General features: G+C 29.1%; 1 protein-coding gene and 1 long non-coding RNA gene across 3 annotated transcripts; one reads left to right on the top strand and one right to left on the bottom strand.

Moving 5' to 3' along the window:
• LOC107454152 (uncharacterized) lies at positions 1 to 17,450 on the bottom strand. Its single transcript, XM_043053096.3, has 4 exons — positions 17,294 to 17,450; positions 5,914 to 6,010; positions 3,263 to 3,444; positions 1 to 209 (listed from the first exon to the last, which is right to left on the bottom strand). Exons 1-4 carry the CDS (start codon positions 17,330 to 17,332, stop codon positions 84 to 86), a joined length of 444 nt encoding a protein of 147 aa, XP_042909030.2. The 5' UTR covers positions 17,333 to 17,450; the 3' UTR covers positions 1 to 83.
• LOC139426965 (uncharacterized) lies at positions 5,939 to 25,031 on the top strand. 2 transcript variants are annotated; one of them, XR_015432592.1, is made up of 3 exons: positions 5,939 to 6,170; positions 14,031 to 14,158; positions 24,890 to 25,031. It is a non-coding gene; the product is annotated as an uncharacterized LOC139426965 (long non-coding RNA). The 2 variants fall into 2 exon arrangements; XR_011638108.2 differs by lacking the exon at positions 5,939 to 6,170 and adding an exon at positions 12,654 to 13,031.
• Positions 25,032 to 25,046: the final 15 nt, after the last annotated feature.

Raw genomic sequence — 25,046 nt, 5'->3', positions numbered from 1 at the left:
TTTTAGAAAATGGTTTGTTTATTTGGCATGTGTGAAGAAATCGAATCCATGATGACAAGTAATGTTTGAAATGGACTAAATTTTCATCCAGCTTGAATGGAACCTGCTTGATACTTGCAAATGACGGTTTTAAGTTCATCTCCATCTCTCTCAAGTGTTGGATGATAACGAATGTAGAGAGTATTAACAAATGTGCCAGGTGTTGAGCACTAAAAAAAACAAATGTATACATTTCATAATAAATATTACCAGTAAGTATAAATGTTTATTTATTTAACCTTATTTGTCCCCACGCTTTTTAGACTAAAAGCACACTTTCGCATAATATAAAACTATGGGAATTTTAAATTGTCAGTTGAATATAGATAATTTACTGCTTAATTTATCGCTGCGTATTTCTGAACAGTTGTAGCCGCTCTTCAACTTAGTTAGAAATTGCCACTACAATGATCTGCATTAGAAAACAACATGCTGAAAAACAAGCGTATATCAAAGTTATGTAACAACTACTGCATTTTCTGTTAAAATTGGAATCTGGATTCTCTGACGGTATTTATTATAAAGGATATTTGAAGGCAAAATGGTTTTAACACTAAGCTAAAAAAATTGGTAAGATTACAAATCATCAAACTAAACACTGTTGTGCAATCTAGTAAGGTATCAAGAGAGTGGTAGAAATAGGTACACTATATGCATATTATAAATGCCTAAATGACCTGGAAAAGAGTAATATCATTGAATGAAACAACTACGGAAGAAAAGCCAAAAAAAAATAATTGTTTAGAGATATCACTAAATTTTCAGGCACTGTAAGAATACATTATAAGGGTAATCTTTATAGCACCATGAAAATTGAAACATATCAGGGATAATAATTTTATCTTGAACATGAGATAAGTTTCAAGACACGTGTGGCTCATGAGTTGACAAAAATGCATTGTGTTTAATAATTGTAGCGTATCTACCACTACAAAATTACAACTGCAATTCACTAGTATATAAGACATGTTAACTCGATTCTATGGTGGGGTACCTTCTCATAGGTGACAGTTGGCATTGTCGATAACTACTCTCACTACATTGGTGACCCGGACGTGATGCGAACACGCCTACCTTAGCAGTAACGCCCACTTTGAAATGAACACGCGTATCTTAACATGAACCCCTACTTCGATCTGAAAAACGCCTACTTCGATAGATGGTCCACATTGAACAGTTGACTTGCTACTTGTGACTGCGACATTATCCACCTCCTCGCACTGTTGCTACTCAGTCTCGATCACGCACAATGTCGGCTTGCATACACTCGACTGCTAACGGCAACACAGGAGCGACTACGATCGTGAAGTTAATACACCTCTCACATTCAGCACTCAAAAAGTACGGTGATCTTAATACAGCTCTCCAGGCTTCTCATAAAAGCAGCAATGAATCAACTGGTGGTATCCGTTCATCGAATTCTATCACAGATATAATTCTGGTGGGGGAGTACTGTAGCGTATCTACCACTACAAAATTACAACTGCAATTCACTAGTATATAAGGCATGTTAACTTGATTCTATGGTGGGGTACCTTTTCATAGATGACGGTTGGCATTGTCGATAACTACTCTCCCCACATAATAAAATTATACAAATAATTAAATGATCACTGTATATTGATAAAACTTGCGTGTTATGGAAGCAGAACTATTTTTATACAATGAGCTGCATCAAAATTTATTTTAATTCTCAATTATAATCTGAAAAGCATGTTGCAGTATTTCTTTTGCACTTCTCTTAATTTCATAAAAATTGAAAAAAAAAATAGCATAGCGTCTGAACAGGTACTGTAAACCATGGTACAAAGCATAATGAAATTTAACTTTTAAAAAAATTAATTGGGTTAACGTAGCCTTTATCCTACCTTGACCTGTCATTTTGAAAAGTTCCCATTTTTATAATGGACAAACAGACATTAAAACTTTACTTAGCGTATTGCGCATGTAATAAAAACACACATTTGTGATAAACAATCTGAATATTGTTTATAATGTTAATGTTATAATTAAAGCAACGAAAAGAAGTTTTAGAGTCGCGTAATCAATCCAATTAAAACTCTTAAAATATGTGTCATCAACTTAATTAAAAAAGCCAATTATCTTCTTTTTACTTTTCTTTTTTTCATTTATTTAGTTTTATAAACATTTCAAAAAGAGAATGTGATATGGTATATTTTTTTTTTAATTTTGCATAACTTAAGAAGGATTTCGTTTTCTCAAGTTATTGTTATCTTGTTTCATTTGTTTGTATTTTTTGTTATAATTTAAATAGAAGTTTTAAAAAAAATTCTATAATCACTATCTCAAGTTATAAAAAAAACTTAGATTTATGTTATCAATGAAGCAACAAAAAAGAATTTAAAGCTGTACAATCAATGAAATAAAAAGGTCCCTTTAAGTTGTAAAATCTACAGAATTGAAAAATCCTTAAATTTGTACAATCAAGCCAATCAAAAGGTCCTTTCAGTTGATTAATCAAGCCAATAAAAAAGACCTTTAAAGTTTTGTAATCATAACAATAAAAAAAGCTTTCTAATCAATTAAACAAATAACTAAAAATTATGTAATTATTTAATTAATTAAATGTGCTTCCCATCTTAAATCATCTTTTGATTAAAGATGATAAGGGGCCGTTCAAAAAGTACGTACACAAAAATGGAGAAATTTTAAACCCCTCCCCCCCCTTCGTACATTACCGTACATAAGGTCGTACTCCCCCCCCCCCCCTTAGAGTACGTACATTTTATTAGTCTACCCCCCTTTTTGATAAAAACTAAAATAATTATGTTTTTAATAAAATTAAATATTTATTTAAAATAATTTATTCGTTTAAATTATTTAAACTATAACACTCAACGGGGAAATACCACCAATCGGGGAAAATTTGGTGTTTGCAATTTTTTATTTTGCGAGACAACTTATTTTGAGAACTGATTTACTCATTCTAACAAGCGGTAGCCGTGTGAAAAAAAAATACAAGAACAAACATATGTATAATACGTGTGTAGGAAGAAGTCAAATTTAAATTTGGTGTATGCTTATAACGTACGTACTTTGAAAAATACCTCCCCCCCTCCCCATCGTACAAAACCGTACAAAATAGTAAATCCCCTCCCCCCCTTTTGTGATGTACGTACTTTTTGAACGGCCCCTAAGGACGTTAATTATATATGCTTTTTAAAAGTTTATTTAAGATCCTAATAAAACAAAAAATGCTTACCCGTTGTTCCTTACAGCTCCCGCAAGAATCAGGATTTACTGAAAGAACATATGATGTTCGAACTCTATCCCCTCGAATGGTACATTCTCTAGATGCCTTTGATCCTACTTGCACCACTCCTCCAAATGGTTGGACGAAATTGATTTTAAACAACATCTTTCCAGTGTCACACGACAAATTAACTGAAAATTGTTGAAACAGGTTAGTATCATACGGAGTGAACGCTTTTCAAATCATTTTAAAGCAATTGAAATCGGTTCCTTTCTCCAAGTGCCAGTGCAACAAATTCTAACGAAGTCCAACAAAGTACACAAAGGGGAAATCTTCGTACTCATTGGCGTCATAAATATTTAAATTTTTTCATAAGCATATGCATTTTTTTACCATATGAAATACAATTCATATAATAATACAAATAAATGTTGATTGATTTGCTATTACAATTTACATTTACATTTACAATTTACATTTAAATCAAACGCATTTTTGGCATTTTCAGATGCTGTTAGAGTATGAATTTTGTTTTAAATGTTTGTCCTTTTAGGTTATTTTTTTTCTTAGTGATTTACATTACTACAGAACACAAAGCTGTCAATTTTCTAAACACGAGGGTTGTAAATTAAGTAATGGCAACATAGGTATAAATCAATTTTTAATGAAATTACAAGTGCAATTGCATTACATTCCTTCTATGTAATCACCGGCAAAGCTTATAATCTTCAGCCAAATGTCGGGAGGCCGTTGTAGACCAGTGGCAAGGTGTTGATTGTTGATGTGAGCAACCGAGCGCCGTACTGCGTGGAGTGCAGATGAAACATCATGAAATCGGTGCCCTCGGAGGGGTTCCTTCAACTTCGGAAACAAATCGAAGTCACAAGGACTCATGTCTGGTGAGTAGAGAGGGTGTTCCAGGATTTCCCACTGACACCGTCGCAATAGGAGAGTGACTTTGTTAGCGACATGGCAACGAGCGTTGTCATGCAATACGATAGGAAGATTGTTGTGCAATAAACGTGGACGTTTGCGCCGCATAGCCGGACGTAGATGGTGCGAAGAAATGGTGCCATAGAAATCGGCAATAGTAATCTGCGTTGACAGTTTGTCCTTCAGGTACAGCATGTGTAAGAATCACACCGTCTCAGTCTTTAGAGCGATGGAAACGAAACTCCTCACTTTAACGCCACACAACAACTGCCCTTCTAAGCAGATCGACTGTTTTTTGCACTCTACACATCGACAACAGCGGAACTTCACCGCTCTCATATCCTATTTGCGCATGCCCACCCTTCTGTGAGTTTCAAGGTTAAGTTGCCACTATTTAATTTACAACCCTCGTATGACAACTCAGTTCAAGTAGCGTTGAAAAATTAATTAATAGAATCAAATGAAAACCATTTTAATAAAGTTACAATCAATAAGGCATTGCTATATTTCGCATTGCTTACATAAATGAAATAATAAGATTGAAAATAAGTTATGAAACATTTCAGAAAAACAAATATTGAACCCGTTGGCTGCCATTTTACAAATTATAGGCTTAAAAACTTTTTTTATTAATTTTCAAATTGATAACATAGCATGAATTAAAAAATCAGTTAATGATGGACTACTTATTAACTGATTTTCTAATTCAATAATATGCCTATTCAATGAATGACCAAATTCCTCATTCACTGATTCTCGAATACAATCATTAATTCGCCAATTCCTGCTGATTGATTCGCTTGCTAATTCTCTAATACACCAATTCAGAATTTGGCTGATTCAATAATGCGTAGATGTGCTTTTTCTACATCATCTCTTTTCAGACCAATAATCTATATATATATATATATTTCTCTTACACGGTGACAAAAAAGCCTCATTACAACTCCCCGAATGGCAACGCTAGAAAATCGACCAATGATTGCCGCTAAAAATGTTACATGCCAAATCTAGCTGAGGTGGCTCAACATATAGCGCTTTTAAAAACGGAAACTGAAATAACCAGAGAGAGCATTCTCACCAGCCAAAATTTTAACCTTTTTAAAGAGATAACAGTTTTAGAAATTTTATCTTAAGATTTTATACTACAGCACATTTCTAATAGGTTTAACGAATTACATGTCATTTATTTGAATTTAAATTTATTTTAATGACTTAGTATTTACTAAAAGGATGTAATTTGTTTTTTAAAAAAAAGTTTTTATATGGATTTGAACGATTGTTTTGAATTCTTAGAATTTTGTGCATTTACAATGTAACTAAGTTAGTAGCAAGCGAAGAGAGCTTGGTTTGTGAAGCAAACCATATTTGATTGCGTAGCAATTTTCGGAGGTTGGCGAGCGACAGCGAGCAGGGGGCGCAGCCCACTAGTATAAATTTAATAGTTAAAAGAAATCCCCTTATTCTATAGAGGAATGGCGTCTTTGTTGTACATAACAAACAGATTAGTTCTTCCTATTTCAACCCGTTAACAGAATCTTCAATGGAAACTACATTAGTGGAGATAGTGGAGGTCATAAAATAAGTATGCGAAATTATAAAGATATTTAAAAGCGACCTCCGCTCACCATTCATCAATTTACATACTTCCTCCATCCATTTAACTTTCAAACCTGTGATTAATTTTGACAAAATCGTTATGTTAATAATAGGAATAAAAAACTTACTTTTGGCTCTTGCAGATCTGGATTCATTATCGACGCTAAGCTTTGGATTGCCGTAACGGTTGTTTCGTCTTTGTGCAGATACAGATGTGAAGTGTAACTGGTAACAAAACACAAAGAATAAGAGACACTTAAATAACACCTATTATTACATCGAAAAACAAATTTTCTTTTGTACTTTTTGTCTTGTATGAGATTTTTTTTAACAGATCTTTAGGGATATTTTATTATAGACCATGTCAACCTTCATCTACCAAAAGGTACGTACCTCAAGATGGATTCAAGTTAACATGTATTATATTCTAGTGAATTGGTATTCAATATTTGTAGTGGTAGTTACGCCACAGATCTTAGATATTTTCGTATTTTTCAAATCTGCAATTGATTATTCTAGCAAAACTGCAGTTTTTTTAAATGACATTTTTAGCCTATTTCTGCCTAAATGTGCAATCATAAAAATGTTATATATAACAGGAAGTCGCATAAATGGAGCAAGAAACTGTTTGGAGAGTTAGAGGACATCATCAAAATTAAAACTAATTAAGAACCCATGGCCGGAAATATAGTCGTACACGGTTAGGGAAACTTTCCTGTTATGGCCAGTTCAGAAGCAGACAAAGAAAGATTTCATAAGTGGGACGCATCCTAGCAGCGTATGATGACATTTCTGGGCATGGGTTCCAATGCAGTTTCAATCCTGATGATATGCTCTAACTCCCTTAGAAATCTATCGCAACATTTATTCGATCCCCGACATATATAACGTACATTTTTACACAAAATAGACAAAAAATGTCATTTAAAAAATGTATATATAAGTAGCTTTAGAAGCAAAACTAATTGCAGATTTAAAATCCTCCCACCCAAATTAGACAAAATCAAGCACTTGTATAAACGTGACAGAAATTCGTTTCCCAGTGCAATTCCTACATTTTGGAAAAACTAAAATTTGAGTACAGAAAATATTAAAAAGAATATTTAAAACTGTAATATTATTGTTATCCTTTCCAGAAACATTTACTACGCTTAGTATTCGTTTACTCATATTTCTTTACACTCATCTATTTCAAAATCAATTCACACGATGAACACGAATTCTGTAAAAATTTCCATTTATTCTCTGCATAAAAAAATTACTGCCGCAATCCTTGCTGTTTCACAAAATCTTTGCAGAGTATGCTTTTTATCGTTATAACTCAAATTATATTCGATAAAACAATGCGAAATTTCTCAAATTTCTGGAAAAATGTTTAATAATCATTATGATTTTAAAATGTTAATGGTGTGGTTGGAAATGTTTCAGAGTTATTTTACATCAAACTCGGATATTTTTTGTTGCGCCGCGTAATTCAGACTGGCCAATTCAGTACTATCAGCTTTCGAAAATTGATTTTTACAGGCACGTAATCTAAATTTTGTAAATGAATAATTTGTTGCATTTTGCTTCAAGTTTGAATTAGTTTTGAAATAATTAAATAGTTTATATTTTATTTAATAACCGTCGTTGAACAGCAGACCCAATTTTTAAGTTTACGACTACCAATGTTCAACTCCGTAGTCTTGTAATTTTGAACCTAATCCAGAAAAAAAGGGAACTCCTGTATCAAGTACTGGGAGAAATTTGATGGAACTAACCCACATTTGCGTTATATGAAAAGGAAAACCTCGAAAGCCTCCCATGGTTTGCTCATGATCCGTCTACCATTGTGGATATTTAACATATACACTATGGTCGGTGCTAGCAGGGTACAGAATTCCTATAAGGTACGGAATTTCAGTGTAAAAACTAGTTAGTACATAAGAATTATTTAATTAATTAAGCAACTATGTGTTTTCCGTGATTCAAACTAATTGAGAGAGGTACCTCTGGTGTGTTTCAATAATCTGAAGTGCTTAAATTTAAAATATTAAGGAATTTATAACATTTTGAAGGCAGCATACTAAAATTAAGTAATCCTTGCACCCTATAAGTAATCGCAATAATCTTTTTATTTTCTAGCAAATTTTGAGAAGGTGTTTAAACGGAAACGGCAACGTTTTTCTGACACATTTTCTTGTCGGAATTTGTCTTTTTTCCGCCTATCAATTGACCTTGAATTATTTTAGCCCAGTTACTTATTTAACGTGAATGAGGTGAAATCGTCCCACTCATCGTCTTTTGTATCAAAGATAATACAAACCGTGACAAAAATCTTAAACTATCTTTGAAAGTATTTTTATCTCAACAAAACTACCTACCTAATACAAGTTTTTTTATTCATTATACACTGATAAAAAATTCCGAATCAAATTACGGTATGAAGTACCGGCACTTAACAGTAAAATGTATTTTTACCGTAAACTATTATACAGCAATTTTTGAAGTAGCATTTCTTTTATTAAAGTGATTCAGTGATTTTATGGTAATTGTTACTGTAAAAATTACGGTGACTCAGATTTTTTTTTCTCTATTAGATGTTCCGGTAAAAATGGGTAATTCCGGTAAAAAGTACCTTCAGTGTCGGTTCTTTTTTAGTGCGTTTTTATCCAGAATTTTTTACACTATATCTCACTATACAATATGAAAAAGATTGTAAAAAACCTTTTAAGAAAATATTTTAAAATAAATTTAATCTGTGCTAAATTAAATTTCGTAGTGGTACAACTATAAACTTCTATTTTCTCAACACCCTATTCTCTTAACGAATACGGTATGTCGATAGAACTAAATAATCAAACTACTTTTGAAAAAAATGTCATTACTAACAGCTTCTTCGCATTTAATAAAAAATAAAAAGATTAAATTTTAATAGCACTTTTTAAAGGACATGTTATATGAGTTAATTTTTCATAAGAAATCCACAATATGCTAGTCAAAAATCTCCGCCTTATTACCTTGCTGAAAGAGCTTTGCTATATATTACATTTGAAGCAATATCATTGATATCACTTTAGAATCCAAGTAATTTTAGCCCGATCTCAGAAATAATAGAAAAAGAAAATCTTGTATTTTATGGACATAATGAAGTAGTTTATGTCATATACAGACAATCTCAAACAAACATCTTTATTTGTTCTCTGTTCTATACGGAGATATACTTTTCAAAGACTGGGAAAAGAAGCTGTTTTAGCCAAAAGTATGTTATTTTTTTTAACTGTTTTGAGTATGTAACAACTATTAACTTTTTCGAGCTATTTATAACTGTTAGTTTTGCTGTTAGTAACTGTTAGTTAGTTAGTTTATATTAGTACATGTTTAGTCAGTGACCTGGCACAACATGTGTATTTGAAAAGAAGCCAAAAGAGAGAAATGGAAATGAAAAGAAAATGAAAGGTATTTGAAAGAAATAAAAGACAATTTTCTTAAGATCTGAAAAGTTATTCCAACATTGCAATTCTTTGATTCCTAAAAATATGCGAAAACTAAGAATTATTCATTGATTTTAATAACTTTAATTTAGATGGAACAAATCTCGCAATGTTGGTGATTTTCTTTTAAAGTTTAAAATTTTTTTATTGTTTAAGTTATTGCGAGTTTAATTAACCATTCAATTTCTTTCACAAAATAGTACACTGAGTTTAAAATTCAAGATTTGCTATTAGTGTAACACATTCGAATTGAAGCAATTTTGATTTCTGTTGACGAAAGAGCTTCAAATAAAAAAAATTTCAACAAGACAAATTAACAAGCAGGTTGGCGATAAAAAAATAATTTTATTGCTACATCAGATATGGTATTCAAGTGTATTAACATGCACATACCGTAAAAAGAATATTAAGGTGAATATTAATGAAATTATTAATAAATAATGTATCCAATTAAATGAATATTAAGGTGAAATGGATTTTATGGATGATACACGCAAAGTAGTGGTAATTTATACCCTGACTTGACTTTTACAATGCACAAAGAATACTTCACCGACAAAATAATTCTCAAAATTACAAACATTCATACATTGGGCTTAAGAATCGTAAAAGTGTGCTAAATAAACGGTTCTGTTTTAGACAAATTTAATAAAAAAGAACTATTCCTGACCTAAAGTTAGCTTACTTTGTTATGACTTATAAATTTGATACCTGGAAAAAATATAAAAATAACGTTTACTCTTTTTTTTTTTTTTACATTAATTTACACTTGGGTGAATGAAATTTATAGCTATGTTCAAAAAGTTTTCGATTCGCTTAATTAGCTTTAGTGATTTGATTCTTGAAAAGAACATTACGATGTTTATACATTCACATGATCTATCAACTCAACTACTTAAGTCTTACTTTTTGGATAACCTCTAACCCCTTCTACATTCCTTAACAAACCTCGACTTCGTCAGAAGCAGTTATGTTTAAAGTTAACTTAAGGAAAGCATCTTTTGTCCATTTTTCCGTAAATAAATTAATTAACATACTCAAACTGCACTGAGTAAAAAAAAGAAGGGTAACAACTATAAGAATATGGTAAAATTTGCCATGTTTCTTGCTCTACAAGAATACTATAACGATCGGTAATTTTTACCAAAGAACTTTAATAATGATTTTGGTAAAATTAGCAATAAAATATGGTTTATAACGTGTGATAAAATTTGGTAAACCTTTCCGTATGATTTAAGTACAATTTTAATTTTATTAATCAAAATTATGCTTCTTATTCCTTTAAAAAAAGAGGGGAAAAAAAGAACCAGAACGTCATTACCATACAGTATCGTAATTTTATAATAATTTTTTTTTCTCCGAGTGTATATATTATATCGCATAATCCTCAAAGGTTGCTAACTGGTAATTGACTTTTATTTACTTATTACATTTTTATCTACTGTAAAATTAAAATAAAAAGCTTTTTAATTAGAAAAAAATTACAATTCAACTCAAATATTAAAATTCATGAATTCTAAACGTTGAATTTAAAGTCATCAATTAAAAATTTAATCAAATAAGTACAAATTAATTTTTTTATAAGACAAAAAACTAGTTTCAATTTCGTAATCGCTCAAAAATTAAATGTTAGGAAGCAATTAATTTCTCTTTCAAAGATAAATGCCGCCCTAATTTAAAATGGCTTGTTATAAAAGTGTCTCTTATAAATTTTCTGGTGAAAACGAGTTTCACTTCGTTGCTGGCATCGAATAAGAGAAAACTGTTGAAATCAAGCCAACAGCTTTACACCCGTTCTTTCATAATTTGATTTATTCATTTCACAAATTTCGAAGAAAATGTAAAATAGGACAGAGAGTTTATAGTAAGAGTGTTTAGCTAGTCTGAACTATTTTAAGTTTAGTCAAAGAATTTAAGTATTACTAACTGAAATAATTTTTGAATTTGGTGTTATAAAGTTTTTAAAAAGTGCTTTAAACGCGAATATTGTGTTTGATATACTTCATGTTTTCACGTGCTTTTTAGAAAATATTTTATGTACATTTTTCCAGAACGTTTAAAATATTATTATGAATGATATATTAAACTTAATATTTTCATTGATTAATTAATAAATTGTTAGTTTAACAAAATTTTTTACATTCATAGTTTTCTAATCTTAAGAAAAAAAGTTTTTTGAGAAACCTGTCAATTAAGATATGTCTCTGAAAATTTTATAATTTTGATTAAAATAATCAGCTACATTTATCCATAAAATTTTGCAAAATATTTTTTTTCACTTTTTAAATACATATTACTTTAGAGCCATAAGAGAAAAAATATGATAATGGTGAACAAATTTTAATTTAAGTATATAATTAATGTAAATAATAACATCATTAAAACTTTTCATATTAGTCTTAAATTCCTTTTTTTTTTTTTTTTTTTTTTTTTGGAGGGAGAGAGATAATATCACTCGTATTCGCACTATGTCCCAGGTCTTTACTATACAACTGATAATTTATCACCTTTAAAGAATCTGTAATTGACAGATAAGCAGATTCTTATCCTTAAATTTATTATCTTTCCTTTTTTTATTTGACAGCGTGTTAATTGATAGCAGAAAGGTCGAAGACCAACATAAATATAAAATAATATTTCAGGGATGTTTAAACCTCTTTCAAAATTGCAAAAATAATTTAAAACTTTCAATATTTGTTCTAATTTTCAAAAGCAAAACGAAAACGATTTTATACACAACTATAGAATCCATAATTAAATATCGCTACATAACAGAAAAGGATAATAGTCTAAAGCCAATCATCATTGTTGCCTATGTAATGATAGCAGAAAGGCCGATACCTGTCTAAAACCGTTCATCATTGCTATTAGGACAATGATAATAGTCTGAAACAGTCAACCATCGTTGTCAGTATGATGATAATAGTCTACGACCATCCATCATTGTTGAAGGTGTATTCAACACCTTCAGTGAAAAGAAAACACTGGTAAAATTACTGTACTGTACGATAAGGACATTTTTAGTAAAAAGAATCATAACTCCGGTTAATAAAACTAAAATATACAGTATTTAAACCATTCATTCAGTACATTCATATGGTAACGATTTTGCGTTCATATGATAACGATTTACCGAAAATTTGGTTTTCAAAATTATTATTCTTAATACCATGCGTTTAGTAAAAAATTTAAATCTGAAGTAAAGTTTAAGTAATTATCTGCAGGATAAGTTTAAATTTGTAAGTAAATTTAAGCAATTATTTTAAGAAAATTTAAATTTGCTAGTAAATTTAAACGAATAAATGGTATTTATATCATACAGTAAGTTATCATGATAAAGTTACCAAATTTTATCTCATGCACAAAATTTTATCACGCATTAAAAAACCATATTTTATTGTTAATTTTATCAAAATCATTACATAAGCTCTTCGGTAAAAACTGTCGAGCTTTTCGGTGTTCCCATTGAGCCAGAAACATGGTTAATTTAACCTTAGATTTAGATTTTGGTAATTTTGATCATTCTTTTTTTCTCAGTGTATTTGACTAGAAAAATCACGCGATAGGATCCTTTAATAACAAAGAACAACCGTTCATTATATTATATTAAACAACTGTTCAATATATTCATACATTTTTACTTATAATTGCGAGTCACACAGCGGGCTGATTGTAAGATATGGTTCACGGTAGAACGCTGAAGTCAAGCATCACTGTTCACTGTCAGTGCACAGGTAGATGACCACTTCGATTAGGCTACAAAGGGAGTGAGGGTGAGCAGCATCTGTCCTCCTTAAAATGTTTTATTCTAAAATGCTCGACTTTGAGCGCAGGTCGTTGAGCTACCGAACCTCCGCTGAGAATCAAAATTGTGATGTCATGATTCGGATGTTTTCCAGGCTGCCGCCAATAGCCCATTGTGCAGCTTTAGTGCGACGTAAATTAAACAACTATAACTATTAATAATTATGATTTAGTGTAATTAAAAAAAATTTTTAAGTTTGATAAAAATGCAATCCTAAAATAATTCAATAATTATTTTATGAATATCCTATAAAATGTGAATATTACTGGTTATTAGTATTGCATGATATCCACCCCATTGTCGTTATTTATGTAAAGAACAATAGTAAAAAAAATTGATAAAACTTCATTATTTTTCGCAGTTTCTGGGGTTGAGTAAAAACGCATAACCTAATTGTTATTAGCATGAAATGTTTAGATCGAAACCCCTGAAGTTATTTAATGACAGTTAAGAAAGAATATTTTTAAAATTATTCTTAAGAATGAAGTTGAACTGTACACACATTAAGTACGCTCATTATTAACCAATAAAGCAGAAAATAAAAAAGGCTCACCCAATCTAATAAATAACAACTGAGGAATAAAGGAATGAAAGTATTAAAACCTGTTTGCTTGCCGGATGAAGCAGGAAGCCTCACGTTCAAGTCTTTTCTGCAACCGAACTATTGTTAACGTTTCAGATTTTTTGTGCTCTTTTCTCGCACTTAAATATTATTTTGCTTTCTAAATTTGTATATATTTTAAGATTATTTTTGACCAGGAAGCTAAAAATACATATTATAATAGATTTCTGAATGGAGCGCACTTTATTTACAATTTAAGTTTGAAATCGTGAAAGGTGAATTTGAATTGAATGGAAACGAAAAGTGTACACTTCACGAAATAGTGAATTTTCCAAAACTTTTATTTTATTTTTAAATATTTTGTGGTTTGCGATTCTTTTTTAATAAACACTTCCATTAATTTAGTTGTTATCTCTGCAAACGTCGTGACTTTTTTTGAAATAGAAAAGGAAGAAAAAGAAACTTTCTGCCATTGAAACTTAGAAAGAGGAAAACAACTTTCCCTGAAGGAAATATTGTGGATATAACTCGAAGTAAGTATCTTTTTTTTTTTTTTTTTTTACCACTTTCAAGTTTCGGATTTTTTTTTAAGATTCTTCTTTTTCTTTTTTGTTATGCAGAAAGCTATTTTATTAATTCACTATTTAATTCCTGATGTTAATTTTTTTCAATTTGAATGTATCTAAAATCATTACTTCTCGTAAACAGTGACTAAATCCAAATTACAAGTGAAGTTTAATAAGAAATAGTCCTTAAATCAGGGTAATTTAGCCAATCGGTCGCAACACCAACTCGATGATCTCATAGGATTTTTTTAAAAAATCAAGAAGTAAACAATAATCAATGCACTTTTTCTCCTTTTTATTTCTCTTGGCTTTAAAAAAATGTATCAAAGCGCTTATAAGGATCATTTTAATAATCTTCTGGAAAATATGCTAACATATAAAACACCCATGATTGCACCACATATTTAAAAATGTATATCTAAAATTTGAAAGTTTCTTTAATAGGGTTAAATGGAAATAAGAACTAAAATGAATAGAGAGTCTTATAACAATAAAATAATCAGTTTCTGGAAAAAATAAGAGCACATAAAACATTTTGCAATTTTTTTTTAAAAAAATAACTTACGTTAGAAAGTTTTCTGTATAGGGTGAAATTAAAGGTGATGGCTAAAATGGGTAGAGGGTCTGATTAAAATTGCAATAATCAGTTTTAAGAAGAAATACGAGTACGTAAAATATTCTGAATAACCACATTTGTAATTTTAAGATATATAACTTACATTAGAAGGCATCTAAGATAGGGTAAAATTAGAGTAGAAGATAAAATGGGCAGAAGGGTTTTATGAAAATTACAATTAGGAAAAAATACGAGCACATTGAACAATCTGAACAGCCATATTTATAACTATAAAACGCTTAAGTTGCGTTTAAATTTTAATTTTGTGTAGGGTTGACTATAAGTTGTAGCTAAAAGGGATAACAAGGTTCATTACTTTTAATCCTAAACTCACTAATTTTTTATTTCTTAAGAAAAATGAACAAATCTTTTTGCTGTTTATGAGTGTGATAACAAAGGAAAACGGGTAATCAAAGAGAAAGAAAAAAACTTTCAACACATGTGCGAGCCAATAATATTTGCTTATCTTGGACTTGTAAATTATGTCATCAGTTTTATGCAATTGTGTGTTCCATTAAAAAATAATCTTAGTTTTGAAAACAAATTGAGAAATCGTGGATTTGGTGTTTTTCAATCACGAATGTGATGAGCAGCAAATTGGCCCAATATTAACTAAATCGTTTCCAACCTATAACTCATAACTCTAATATTAACAAAATCGTTTCCAACCTATAACTCATTACTCTAATATTAACTAAATCGTTTCCAACTTATAACTCATAACTCTAATATTAACTAAATCGTTTCCAGCCTATAACTCATAACTCTAACATTAACTAAATCGCTTCCAACCTATGCGTAGAGGCCAAAACTCAGGTCGCTGAGTATTTTTTTCTATCCATAAATGTTTCACCAAGGCTTTTTTTTTAAAAATAAAATATAAATAATTGGTTATTACTTTATTTTAAATCTTAAACATTTTTTCCATTAAACTCCTGCTGAAATAGCGAATTACAAGATTGATTCATCAATCGTGTAATAAAACGGCACTTCTACTCTCGTGGTTTTATAATTAACCCTTTTATTATATAAAAAAACAAGAAACTGAAGCGGTACGATGGAAATGGATGTAGTCGTCACTTGCCAGAAGTTTGGCAAATCTAGAGAATGGGTGCCTATTTTTGAGCGCCTGAAACATGTCGACTTTTATATCCATCTGAATATCATTGAATCTAATAAAGTATATAATCATAATAATTCTTCTATTGTTCGCAGAAATTATTTACCAGAAAATTCATATTTTAGATTTATTTTCATAGTAGTATTATATTAATATTACTACGAATTAGCTACTTAATAAAATGAATAGCAGTAGTAATAGTAATATTATACTAAATAGTATAATATTACTACAAAACATTTTTTTATTAAAATGAATAGCTGTTTAGTAAATTTTGAGTCCGAAAAAAAATATTGTCCATTAACTTTAAAACTTAAAAAAATCGCACTCCAACTCTAGCTTTAACTTAAATTTTGTGGCTGGAACAAAGTATATTATGTTGTTAAATATGCAAGCTATTTTATCATTAAAATTTAATAACTATTCATTCTTTTATTTTTGTAAAACATTTGTACAGATAAGATGAAGAAACTATAGTAGAATATTTATAAATTGACCCTAGTTTTCGATAACCTTTAAAAATGCCCTGAAAAGTAACAATTTTTTCAAAAGATACACTGAGAAAAAAGTATGGTAAAACTACCAGTATATAAAAAATATATGCCCTGTTTTTGGCGCTATAGGAGCATTAAAAAGCTCGGTAGTTCTTACTGAATCACTTTGGTAATGATTTTGGTAAAATTGACAATAAGATATAATTTTGTAATGGGTGATAAAATTTTGTAAATGTGGTAAAATTTGGCAATATTATCAGGACACCTTAGAACATGGCATAAGAATCATTTATTTGGTTAAATTTGCTTTTCAGTTTTGTATTTTAAACTAAATGTGTGGCTATAAGAACTATAATTTTAAAAACCGGAATTTTTTGGTGAACTGTTACCATATGAACTGAAAAATAATTAATGCACAAATATCATTTAAATATCGTATAATTTGGCTTTATTAGCCAGATTTATGTTGTTGTTTTTTTACCAGAAATGTCTTTACCATATAGTACGGTAATTTTACCAGATTTTTTTTATCCGTTGAGAAAAAAAACTTATTATGAGTAAACAAGCTTTTGAATCTAAAAAATTTCAGAAATCAGTAGGGGGGGGCCCATAGAATTTATAATTGAATTAAAATGCTTGCATTAAAATAAATTGAGATTAAATTTCCTTAAATTTTGAAATAAAAGTTAAAATCTGCAAGAACAAAAAACTTTTAAAAAAAATTTCAAAAAGATGCAACAGAACATAAACATAAAGCCTTCTGTATAAACTCCTAAGTAAGCTCCTACAGAAGCAAATTAAATTTTGACAAAAGACTTTCAGTAATCACTCAATCGCAAACATTTAAAGAGGCAACAACAAATAACACTTACTATCAGGCAGACAGTTAAAACAACCGTTACAGACTGCATCGTGTGGTGTTTTGAAACCAGTTCTGAAATATATGCTCCTTAGACAATAGAGAAAACACTACTATTAAATGAAGAAAAGCTGAACAGTGACACCTAGTGGTTACAACTCTGTCCACTTTCTTTTCCATGACCCAAATCAAGAAGGTGACGTCATCCTTTTGACTGAAATCAATTTGGATGAAGCTGTCAAAAAAAAATTGAATAAATTAGAAGTTCCTTGTCGAAGGTCAAATTACAGGTAGGTACATATGAGTGGGATGCTGAATTCTGGCTCTTCCGCCAAAAAGGTCAAGAACTTTGTCTCATTTAAATATTGCCAATGTAATTTGATACCGTGGGGATAATGTGTTAACCATACAGAGATAGATAGATGTAGTTTATTGTTGTTGTTTATCTTTTTATAACCATCTAGTTTATCTTAAATGAGACTAAAATGCGAATTCAAATATAGTGTGTTTATTTCAGAAGTTACGAGACCGTAAGCAAAAATTTTGAACTAGATACTGATACACTCACGAATGTTTTGAATTATAGAGCAGCTTCTCTGAATATTTTTAAGTACTAGGGAGGTAAACCTCCTTTTCGCTGCTACTCCTCAACTTCGACCCTAGCAACAATTTGACCTTAGCCCCAGTTGGAATCAAAATTGATTTAATAAGGGTCTTATAAGAATGTGCACCTAGGCACCAATATTGAGATGTCTAGATTTTTTAATATTTGTCCTAGAATGGACAATTGGTCCTAGTTTATTCTGAAAGGAAAAAACCACTTTCAAAATGGTTTTCAGAGAAACATAATTCGTTATTGTTACATTTTTTTTCTCAATTGCAAATAACAGAGCAATATTTTAGAAATATACTTTCTTTTCTTAGTTTATTCAATATATTATCAATTTTTTCCTTTCAGTTTACTATTTCTCTTTACACTGGCATTTTGATTACATATTTTCTAAGAAAACAACCAAAACATTTTTTAAAATAAATAATGGATAACCTATTGGATGTTGATATGATTACATGCTTCTAAACTTATTATTGTTTTAAAAGAAAAGTCCAAACTCGCAGAACCCCTAAGACCCTTCCACAGAACTCTAGGATACAGTAAGACATATTTCTGGAACCGTTGTTATAGATAACTATGTGCATTCGCTTAAGGAATATTATATTGCATGTAAAATAATTTTATAGACTGAAACAATTTCAAATATAGTTTTAAAAGCAATTATTTAGTTTTATAAAAAAAATTTCTTTATATTATTTCCAACAAAACAATATTCTGATTCCTTAAGGTTAATGAATGGCTGGTAATAAGTCATGCTACACAGTTATATTTTTCTCATATGCGGCATTAATATCATTATTTTCATATATAATTTTACGTCCTGTTTTCATGAAGCTAATAATCAGAGATAATATTAGAACCAACGATCATTATATATAAAGCAGCATGTCAATGATATTATTGTTAAGGTTAAACATCTTCAACAGTTTCTTCTAAGTGTGTTGTCTCGAATCTTTAAGTATAGGAAAATGCTACGTTTCTACTCTTTATGAAAAATAAACTAAATATGCTTTCAAATTTTGACCATCTTAGAGCTCAATAATAGCTTAATTTTTAATATAAAAGTCTTTGTATTTCTTATTCTATTCTAAAATAAAGTTTTGAAATGAAAAAAGTCAACTGCATTTTCAGAAAGCTATGTCAAAACAGTTGCTCAAGGGAGCGAAGTTTATCCCATTTTGTAACTCAAAATATCATTTTAACATGTCTTATCCAATCCTAAAACTACGGGAAAATGAGAAAAAGTATGCAACTTCTTGAAAACTGTTCTTAAGTGGGGGCTTAACGGAGATATTTCTGTTCTATTTTACAATCCAAAAAATGTCTGCATATTTCTAACTATTTTGAAATGCACATACTTTAAAATGAGAAAAAATACTTAACTCTCTGAGAAAATTACTCTTTAAATGGTGGCCTTCGAAATCACTATCTAGTTTCTAATTGAAACTGTTATTGCTGAATTAATTAAAATATTTTTGAGGAAACCACGTTACAAAATTTTACATATTCATTTTAACCTATTTTTCTTAAACAAACCTCTATATGATTAAAACTATATCTTCTATAATTCAGTAAGAGAATATATAAATTGCTTTATAATACATTTGTTTTCCAGCTTTATGTTTTTTAACTCACAGCATACATTTTGGAATACGATTCTTTTTCTCTTTGTTCAATACATATAGTTAATTTTTAAATAAATTAAATAACTTTCTGCATTTCTCCAAACAATACGCAATTATAATTTTTGCTTCTTCTTTTATATGTTTAGAGATAATTTTAGAAATACTATCCTACTGCTCTTATCCGAAATATTTTTAAGCTTTTTTCGAAAAAGTGGTGATAAATCACGCCATGAAACACTTCTTTGTTTGGCAGAGAGACAAAAAGACAACAAGGGAAAGTTGAAAATGTTCTTTACAACTGTGACAAAGAAGAATTGCAGACAAAAAAATTATATACATTGTTACCTGAGCAGCAGAAAATACAGAAGTTTTTTCAACTTAAACTAAACTGTTATAACAATATTCTAAATATCTAATGTTTAAAAAAAAGAAATTGTATTTGAGCCATTCTCAAGTCCCCAATACTTTATACTTGTTTTATGGCTTTTACAATTTTTGCGGGGAGGAAATAGTCTTTTAGGATGTATTTTAGCAAATATGCATATTTTATGATGTGTGCATATTTTCTAAGGTGGGAAGGGTCTTTAAGAATGCATTTTAATAAATATTTATTTTATGACTTGATCATACTTTTGAGGTGTAAAAAGTCTTTTTAGAATGCATTATCGCGAATATTTGTTTTTATGACTTGTGCATATTTTTAAATGGGCTGTGAAAAATATCTTTTAAAATGTATTTTAACAAATATATTTGTTTTTTATGACATGCATATTTTTAAGTGGAAAGGATCTTTTAGAATGTATTTTAGCAAATACTTGTTTTATGACTTTTGAATATATTTAGAGACCAAAAAATTCTTTTAAAAAATATTTTAAAATATGATAAAAATGAGATTATCATTTTTAAATTTTTATTTATTGTACGTAGCTAAAACATACTTATATATCATTCCCTAATTTGTCCCAACTTGAATTAAAACAAAAACACTGATTAAAACAATATAAGTAATAAGTTTGAAGATTCGTAATCTTAATTTTAAAATACTGAAAAAAAGAATTCAGAAAATCAATTTTAAATTCAATTTTTGTAGAAAGAAAAATTAAGTTTTGGACCTGGTGTTTTACATCAATCCTCGCAAAATCAATTTAATAACTCTCCTAAATTACCACAACATCAAATATTTTAATAAAAACGTTAATGATTTAAGCAACTTAAAAAATTGCAGCAGGTTTCATCTTCATATTAATCTTTGAAACATTTGGAATTTATTTACATACATCAAATAAAGTGATTTTTTTTTCTTTACATTTCAATTTCTTTACATTAAATATTGTTACTTGCGTCTACATTTTTCTACAAAACATCAAGTTGTTAATTAAGTTACACATTACCGGAAAATAAATTTTTCTCATACACCCAGTATCCTAAAAAAAAAACAAATCAAACCGGAAGTCTTGCAGCCCTCCTATGACATCATAGCAGCTCAGATTAGTGTAAATTAGAATCTCTGATTTAGAGTATATACTACAGAGTATATAGATAGTAATAAAAGGATATCATAATACTATAAGAGTCTTCGAGTAAATCAATAAATTCGTATCATCAAGAGGAAGTTATAAACGCCTCTTATTGTACTCCCATCTGCTGATAATAGAGAGAACCTCCATCAGGAATAAGGTGAATAATAATAATAATAAGAGTTGCAAATTTAAATAATTGCTGTACTTCAAATATTCAGGCTAGAGGAAGCATGATGAGGAATTCAGTACAGCGGTTATGAGCTTGAAGTTGAGGTAGGACGCATCATACGAATTGAGAATTGCTTAACAACTCTTGTCCAGAAATGTCATCGTTCGGCTAGGGGCACTAACTCATTAAAAACTGGCTGTTTGTGCAATGCTTTTATTTTACAAAAGTTATCTGAATCATGATTTTTTTTTATAGTTATTGTCAAAAATGTTATTCAAAAGACCTATAAATAACTATTTTACGTAATTTAATGATTTGATGACCAATTTGTCAAGCAAGCTTGCCAGGTTGGTCGATAGAACACTAAATTCTGAAAAAATATCAATATCTATGCAATTTTCGAACTAGAAAACGTAAAATTAATATAAAATTAAGAAAAAATTTAGGTAAAAAGTACTGTTTCAATTATTTATTAAATAAAAAAACTCGCATAGAAATTAATGCCAACTAAAAGGTAATAAATTTGGAACTCTAAGGGCGTTTTAAAAAAACACGACAGAATGCTTCAAACCCTAATTTAAGTAACCCTAATTAATTAAACCAAATCCTTAAGTTACTTCTCGATTCTCTGTGACAAATTTTGAATATTGTTGCTTCAAAGAAAAACAATAAAATTCGGAATTATGACCAATTTTAAATCAGCCTAGTAGACGCAATGGCACTGTGGTAAAAAAAACTGAGCTATCATTATAAAGGACTAGGAGTCTATCCCCTATAGCAGCTTGAAGTCACCATTATACAGTTGGTTACAAAATTACGATGGAATGAAACCACCCATGAATTCAAATTGCCTCAATTTATGGTAGAAAACTGTTAAGTTAAATGATCTAATAAAGTTTATTTGAATTTTTAAACTCGTGGAAATATAAGTCATTTGTTATGCACCACTGTAAAATGAGCAACTTCTACAAGCAGTTTCAAGCACTGTTTGTCGGTTAATTTCATCATTGAAGATTGTACGAAAAAACTTGTTCTAAAAAGAGTGCTAATCTTCTAATTTCTAGTTTAGGACCAACCGCATTGCAGACTAATAGAGAATCAGGATTAACTTTTTCGCCTCATTTTCCTCGAAACCATCCTTCAAAGTTTGTGGCAACTTACCGCAGAAGTCATTACCATCAAGCGTAACTCAATCTTTTATAATATTAGTAGATCTGAACCTTTTTAAGTGATCTCCAATAGATGTTTTAATAGTCTTAATTTCCATGGTAGTTTTTATTTTTATATCACAACCAAAATATAATTTTTTTAACTTAAAGTTTACAATCAAGTACACTTTTTATTTCTTTAAACTATTGGAACATTTAAAATTCCCAAATAATCATTAAACTCTTAAAACTGAGCTAAATTACAAAGCTTAAAATTATATTTTAAATTTTAATGTTATAATTATTTTATAGTTTTTAATTGCAATTTTATCAAGTAATATACCTTGTTTTTATTGATTACTATCAACATAATAATCACTTCTATGAAAACAAGATTGCCTGTAACTATTATCATCATTTTATTTAATAATAATATATTTTATTGTAATACATAAAAATTAAATTTAACTTGCTTATAATTTTTTTTTAAAAAAATCAACTACTAGAGATATAAGAAATAACTTTAAAACAACATCTCGTTTCGTATTTTTTTGAATTTAGAATTTAAAATTCAGATAAATTTTGCACCTGCAAACTATTCATTTAATTAAATTTCGAAGTTTCTTAATATGAATAAAATATGCTCACTCACAGAAAATGAGTTTAGTATTTGATTACGTAAATCAATTTGCAGTTAGAAAATCAGCGTCCCAAAAAGATAATTATCAAAAAATATAATTTAATAAAAGTTTTGCTAAGTTATGGGTATAAGTCATTCTTGTTGCAACAAATTTTTTCATATTATTTCAGTCCAATTTATATTCTGTCTCATATATTATAGCTGCAAGAAAGAAGAAAATGTGTAAAACATTTTTCATTATTAAACTCTTAGTTAGATTCTGTCTTATTTAGTAGCAGCAAAAAAAAAGAAAGAATAAAAATTATTTTTGTATTATATTTAACTCTTGTTTACATTCTATATAATATTGTAGCTGTGAATAAGAAGAAAGAATAATGAAACTCACTATTATTTTACACCGGTTTATATTGTAATTCATATCGTCCCTATCTATAAGTCACCATTATTTTAATTTTTATATTCTGTCTCATTTTGACCTGTCTTTAAGAAGAGATAATAATAAAACTTTCACTATTATTTTACTCTGGTTTATATTCTGTCTCATATTGTCGTGGTGGGTAATAAAGCTTTCACTATATTTTCGAAAAAGGAAACTTTCACGATTATTTTACTCTGGTTTTTATTCAGTTTCATACTGTCTCTGTGGATAATAAAACTTTCACTATTTCACTATGTTTTAGAAAAATAAAACTTTCACTATTATTTTACTCCAGTTTATATTCTGCCTCATATTGTCGCGATGGATAATAAAACTTTCACTATTTCACTATATTTTAGAAAAATAAAACTTTCACTATTATTTTACTCCAGTTTATATTCTGTCATATATTGCCGCGATGGATAATAAAATTTTCACTATTGCGCTATATTTTAGAAAAATTAAACTTTCACTATTATTTTACTCTGGTTTATATTCTGTTTCACACTGTCTCGGTGGATAATAAAACTTTCACTATTTCACTATATTTTAGAAAAGTAAAACTTTCACTATTATTTTACTCTGGTTTATATTCTGTTTCATACTATCTCGCCGTGGATAATAAAAACTTTCACTATATTTTAGAAAAATAAAACTTTCACTTTGTATTAGAAAAATAAAACTTTCACTATTATTTTACTCTAGTTCATATTCTATCTCATATTGTCGCTGGGGATAATAAAACTTTCACTATTTCACAATATTTTAGAAAAATAAAACTTTCACACTTATTTTACTCTAATTTATATTCTGTCTATTATCGTCGCTATAAATTTAAAAGAAGGTAATATGACTTGCCTTATTATTTTACTCCTATTTATATTTTGTCTCTTATTGAAACTGTGCAAAAAAGGAAAAGAAAAGAAATATTTCAATTTTGTTTACATCTTATATTGTAGGTGTAAAAAAGAAAAAGGATTAAAAATATTTTTACTACTATCATACTTTTGTTTATATTCTGTTTTATACTATACCAGCGACAAAAAAATTATCTAAGCAAAACAACAACAAGAAAGTTCTCACTATTATTACATTCGGGTTTATATTCTGTATCATAATGTTGCTCAAAGAGATGAACAGCATCAATCTTTAAAATGTCTTCGCTTAAAAAACACGGAATGGGGTGAAATAAACAAAATGTCAGATGCAAACCGTCAAACTTCAAGAAAATTGAGATACACTCAAAAGAAATGTTTGGAAGAATTAGTTAAACTGGTTTATATATTATAAATATTGTAATACCGTCGGTTCATCAAAGTGCAGTCTGTTTTCAGTCCAATATTTTTAGAACGAGATAAAAGCTGTCCGTAAACTCAGTTGAAATAAATGCTTTTAGTTTGAAGTACAGTTGTAAATATTATTGTTCTCTTTCTGTGAATAGTATTTTGTTTTTAATTTGTAATTTTTTTCTTGTAGTTACTTTATTCGCAAAAAAGAAGATGGGAAGAAGTGTCACATGGAGATTATAATTGTCCTTTTTTTCCCTTTTTATATCAATAATCATAAAATTTAAAATTTGTTGTAGGTATGTTTGTATGAATGAAATATACTAATTCAAAAACAGGAGCAATAT

The sequence above is a fragment of the Parasteatoda tepidariorum genome, chromosome 3 (assembly GCF_982258835.1).
Source record: "Parasteatoda tepidariorum strain Cologne lab strain chromosome 3, Ptep-v5.0, whole genome shotgun sequence".
In the NCBI taxonomy this organism is placed as follows: Eukaryota; Metazoa; Arthropoda; class Arachnida; order Araneae; family Theridiidae; genus Parasteatoda; species Parasteatoda tepidariorum.
The sequence above is the reverse complement of the archived record's forward strand: the minus strand, read 5'-3'. Positions and strand labels throughout refer to the sequence as shown.